The 4,514-nt window shown below is 55.4% G+C and overlaps 1 protein-coding gene across 1 annotated transcript; it reads left to right on the plus strand.

The window, feature by feature from the left end:
- The first annotated feature begins 341 nt into the window (after positions 1–341).
- On the plus strand, positions 342–4,092 carry RASSF10 (Ras association domain family member 10). Its single transcript, XM_037522688.2, has one exon. It carries the CDS (start codon positions 435–437, stop codon positions 1,935–1,937), a length of 1,503 nt encoding a protein of 500 aa, XP_037378585.1. The 5' UTR covers positions 342–434; the 3' UTR covers positions 1,938–4,092.
- Positions 4,093–4,514: the final 422 nt, after the last annotated feature.

Raw genomic sequence — 4,514 nt, forward strand, 5'->3', positions numbered from 1 at the left:
AGTCGGCGGAAGGGGCCGAGGCCGAGACTCCCGGTCCCGGCTACGCGGGTCGGGAGCGGACTGGGCGCCCTGGGCGCAGCCAGGCTGCGAGAGGCGGTTCTGAGCGCCGCGCCTCTCCGGCTCCGGCCGCGCGGCAGCCGAGAGCAGGGGTGGGAGGGGGAGGAGCCACGTGGGGTGGAGCAAAACCCGGCGACCCGGGCATCCTCGCGCAGAGCCAGAGAGGTGCCGCGCAGGTCCGGGCGCGCTGCCCCAGGAGCGCCCGCCGTCCCGGCCCAGCACGGCCGAAGCGCCTCCCGCCGGCGCCAGCGCTGGTCTTCGGTGCGCGGCCGGGGAGAGAGCCGCTGTTGCCGGGACAAGGGTCCCGAGCTCCCTCCCCACCCACAGCTGCCGGACTGCCCGCGCTGCCCCTGCCGTCCCAGCGCCCCGGCTGCGCTATGGATCCTTCAGAAAAGAAGATCTCCGTGTGGATCTGCCAGGAAGAGAAGCTGGTGTCGGGCCTCTCCCGCCGCACCACTTGCTCCGACGTGGTGCGGGTGCTGCTGGAGGACGGCTGCCGGCGACGAAGAAAGCAGCGGCGAGGCCGGCGGCGGGGGGCAGCAGGGGACGCCCCAGGCCCAGGGGAGCTGCTGGAAGCTCTGGACGAGGACGACGAAGACGAAGACGAGGCGCTGACTCAGAGCATGCTGTGCGGGCCCCCGCAGTGCTACTGCATCGTGGAGAAGTGGCGGGGCTTTGAGCGCATCCTGCCCAACAAGACGCGCATCTTGCGCCTCTGGGCTGCCTGGGGCGATGAGCAAGAGAATGTGCGCTTCGTGCTAGTGCGCAGCGAGGCGTCGCTGCCCAACGCCGGCCCGCGCAGCGCCGAGGCGAGAGTTGTGCTCAGTCGAGAGCGCCCTTGCACGACCCGGGGGGTCCAGCCGAGGCCCAACGTGACCATGACCCAGGAGAAGCAGCGGCGGGTGGTGCGCAAGGCTTTCCGCAAGCTGGCTAAGCTCAACCGGCGGCGCCAGCAGCAGCCGTCGTCACCCTGTTCGTCCACTTCATCGTCCACCACCTCGTCCTGCTCGTCGTCACCGCGGGCCACGGAGAGCGCGTCTGTGGAGCGCATGGAGACGCTGGTGCATTTGGTGCTCTCGCAGGATCATACCATCCGTCAGCAGGTGCAGCGGCTCCGGGAACTGGACCGCGAGATCGATCGCTATGAGGCCAAGGTGCACTTGGACCGCATGCGGCGACATGGAGTCAACTACGTGCAGGACACTTACTTGGTGGGCGCAGGCCTCGAGGTCGATGAGCCTAGCCCGGGAGAGGAGCCAGCCGCGGCGGCGGCCGCTGCGCCTTTGGACGGCGAGGCGCAGGCGGTCAAGCTGGAGGAGCTGGCCCGGCGCTGCGACGACCTGCTGCGGTTGCAGGAGCAGCGGACCCAACAGGAGGAGTTGCTGGAGCGCCTTTCAGCCGAGATTCAAGAAGAACTGAACCAGAGGTGGATGCGCCGGCGCCAGGAGGAACTCGCGGCGAGGGAGGAGCCGGTGGAGACCGAGGGCCACCTGGAAGGCGAGCTGCTGCTGGAGCAGGAGCAGGTCAGGACGCAGCTCAGCACTAGCCTGTACATCGGGCTCCGGCTTAACACAGACCTGGAGGCCGTGAAGTCGGACTTGGATTACAGCCAGCAGCAGTGGGACAGCAAGGAGCGCGAGCTGCAGGGCCTTCTCCAGACTTTGCACACGCTGGAGCTGACTGTAGCGCCCGACGGGGCTCTGGGCTCTGGCGGGGCTCCTGCGGAACCCGGACTTCAGGCTTGCGCCGACGTGTGGGTGGATCAGGCCCGTGGGTTAGCCAAGAGCTGCCCAGGGAACGACGAGGACTCGGACACCGGGCTGAGTTCCATGCACAGCCAGGACTCAGACTCAGTGCCCGTGTGCGAATCACTTGTGTAGGAGGTGCAGGGTGGCAGAGGGAGAACAACGCTTCTCCCTTCCTTGTGGAAAACACTGGCCTGGGCGGCTCAGGGGCTTGCAACCTGGCTGAGGGTCAGCCCGGGACTCCTGTGGGGAACAGTTCTCTGGCTGGGCCTTGGGGGGGTTCAGGACACCCGCCCCTCAGCGGCGCTCCTCGGGCGGGCTCCGGGTTGAGAGTGCTGGAGGGTGCGGGACTTAGAAGCCGGGTCTCCTATCCGAGCCTTTTTAGGGGAAGGAAGGAGGGAGGAGGTGAGAGTCCCCCCTCCTTACCCTACCCCATCCCTCCTCCCTCCCCCCAGTGGAAAACAAATGCTCCGGGGAAGCTGAGGTGGTCCGAGCCCATTTTCAAAGACAGCTATGAAAGTATTATGGAGATTTCACCACTTTTTTTGTTTGGGAAGGACTGATGGCAGCTAGAATTTTAGTTTGTAGCATAAAGTGCTTTTAAAAGAAACACTTGGATGAAAAGGAAATTCCTTGAATGTTAATTGTGACTGTGAACATGTTAAAACTAGCCAAAGAGGACGCATTGGTGTTGGTCTCAGCCTTACTTACATCACTGATAAAACCCATAGGCACCAAAAATCCAGGCTGTTTACATTTCTGCAGATTTGGGAATTACCCGTCTGTTAAACTGACTTTTATTTTCTTTCAAAGGCCGAATTGTACGGAAGTCTAACCTTGCATATCCTAGTAAATACTGTATATGCTAGAATGGGATTTCCCCACCCCCCCCAATCATTTATTATTACAAAAGCCAAACATAACACTTTTGAGATAGCGAATCCTGGCAGACTTAATCGCTGGTTAAAATTTAATCTGGGTTCTTTGGGATTTGACCCCGCAAAGGTATGTGTGTTGTCCTTTCATTCATATTGCCATTTCATCCACTTCTATCTGAGGTAACTTTTTCTGTTACTTCAGAAAAAGTAAAGGGGAAGTTGTAGAACTCAAGTTTAAGTACAACTAAATTTGCTATTGAATGAACACTCTGTTTGAAACTAAGACTTGAAAACCAGATCTTTGTGTTGAACTTTTGAACTGAGCTATATGATTAAAACTAACCATGACCTCAACAGACTTTACCCCAAACCTAAGTCTAACTCTAGTTTCTTTGGTTAGAGAATAGTTACTTGTCCAAACTTACACTGAGATAGTGTAAATATCACAGTTTACTAGCCAAGGCCCCCAAAGAAAAACAACAACCCAGCTATCTAATAGTACACCTTGAGTGAACAACATAACAGCAGCAGCACGTAACCATAGATAAAAGCATATGAAAGTGAGCTAACGACTTGACTTGAATTACTCTCATCTGGTTCACACCTTTGCAGGCACCAGGAGATGCAAGCGTAACACCTCTTCCTCCCTGGCTGGTGACAGCCCTGGTGGGGACTTAATGTAATTGTTCCAGTTATTTCAATTGAAACTTATCAGTTGTAGCTAGTTGTTGCCCTTGTGGAAGGAGTCTGCTGGCTGTGTTCCCTCTGGAGCTCAGTACTTCTGAGGAATGTAGGATCTAATCTGTCCTGAGGTGTTAACAATGGGGTGTGTGTGTGTGGTGTGTAGCAGCCTGGTATCAACCCAACTGGAGGGGCTGGCTCCAGTTTCAACACTACATGTGAAGATAAGAGGTTATGCTTTATAGAGAAGTTTCTTCCCTTGGAGAGGTTCTGTCTGCCGATTGCCAATGGAGTCCTGCTCACTTAACCCCCTCAAGCCCTATGGGTTGTCTCCTCAGACACAGTGACCCCCCCACTCCAGGCTGTTACAACATGTGTGGATGTTTCAGATTTTTAAGTACAATGGGGATTAAAAAGCCGTTTTCTTAATTGATGTTTTCAAAAGACATTAGTAGGCATAATTATGGTTTTTTAGCTTTGTTTGATAGAGGAAAACATCTATGTATCTGGTCTTGGGCATGCTTAAAATGAGGAAGGGACCAAAAGAAACCCACCGTCCCCCGAAGTCACTTGATCCCATAAATGCAAAGCCTAATGATAGCTTTCCTTTTGAGGCAAAGCTGAAATCCTCATTAGAGTGTGACAAACGCTGCTTGTCTGAATGGTTTACGCTGGCAATGGGCTGACCTGGTGGTTTTCAAATTATTATGCTTCCCCCCACCTCCCCACCCACCCCCAGGCTGGTAAGGGAGGTGGTTCTTGGACGTTTATTAACTCAAAGGAGAACACAGAAGTTGGCAGAACAGGCCTGCCTGGCAGAAAGGGACTGTTTTCCTTTCACTATTATTATTTCAAACTTTGACGGGCTGCTGACGTCAGCAAATATGCCTGAAGCCTGTAAAGCAAATAAGCCACATCACAGGCAGGCCTGTGGGATTCATTGGTGCCCTCTTTCCAGAACCTTCCCATCCTGCCCACCTGAAAATGCTTCTCTAGTCAACTCTTCAGGCAGTGAGGAGGATTTGTTTATAACAAAGGGTGGCCCAGTCTGCTGGGTCATTTTTTCTTTCACCCAAATCAATACTCTCTGTGTGGGTAGGAGAAAGGGGGACGACAGGGGGAGGAGAAAGGAGACAATAGCTTCTTTGACTCA

Source organism: Talpa occidentalis, unplaced genomic scaffold, assembly GCF_014898055.3.
Source record: "Talpa occidentalis isolate TD23 unplaced genomic scaffold, MPIMG_talOcc4v2.1 talOcc4.3, whole genome shotgun sequence".
NCBI lineage: Eukaryota > Metazoa > Chordata > Mammalia > Eulipotyphla > Talpidae > Talpa > Talpa occidentalis.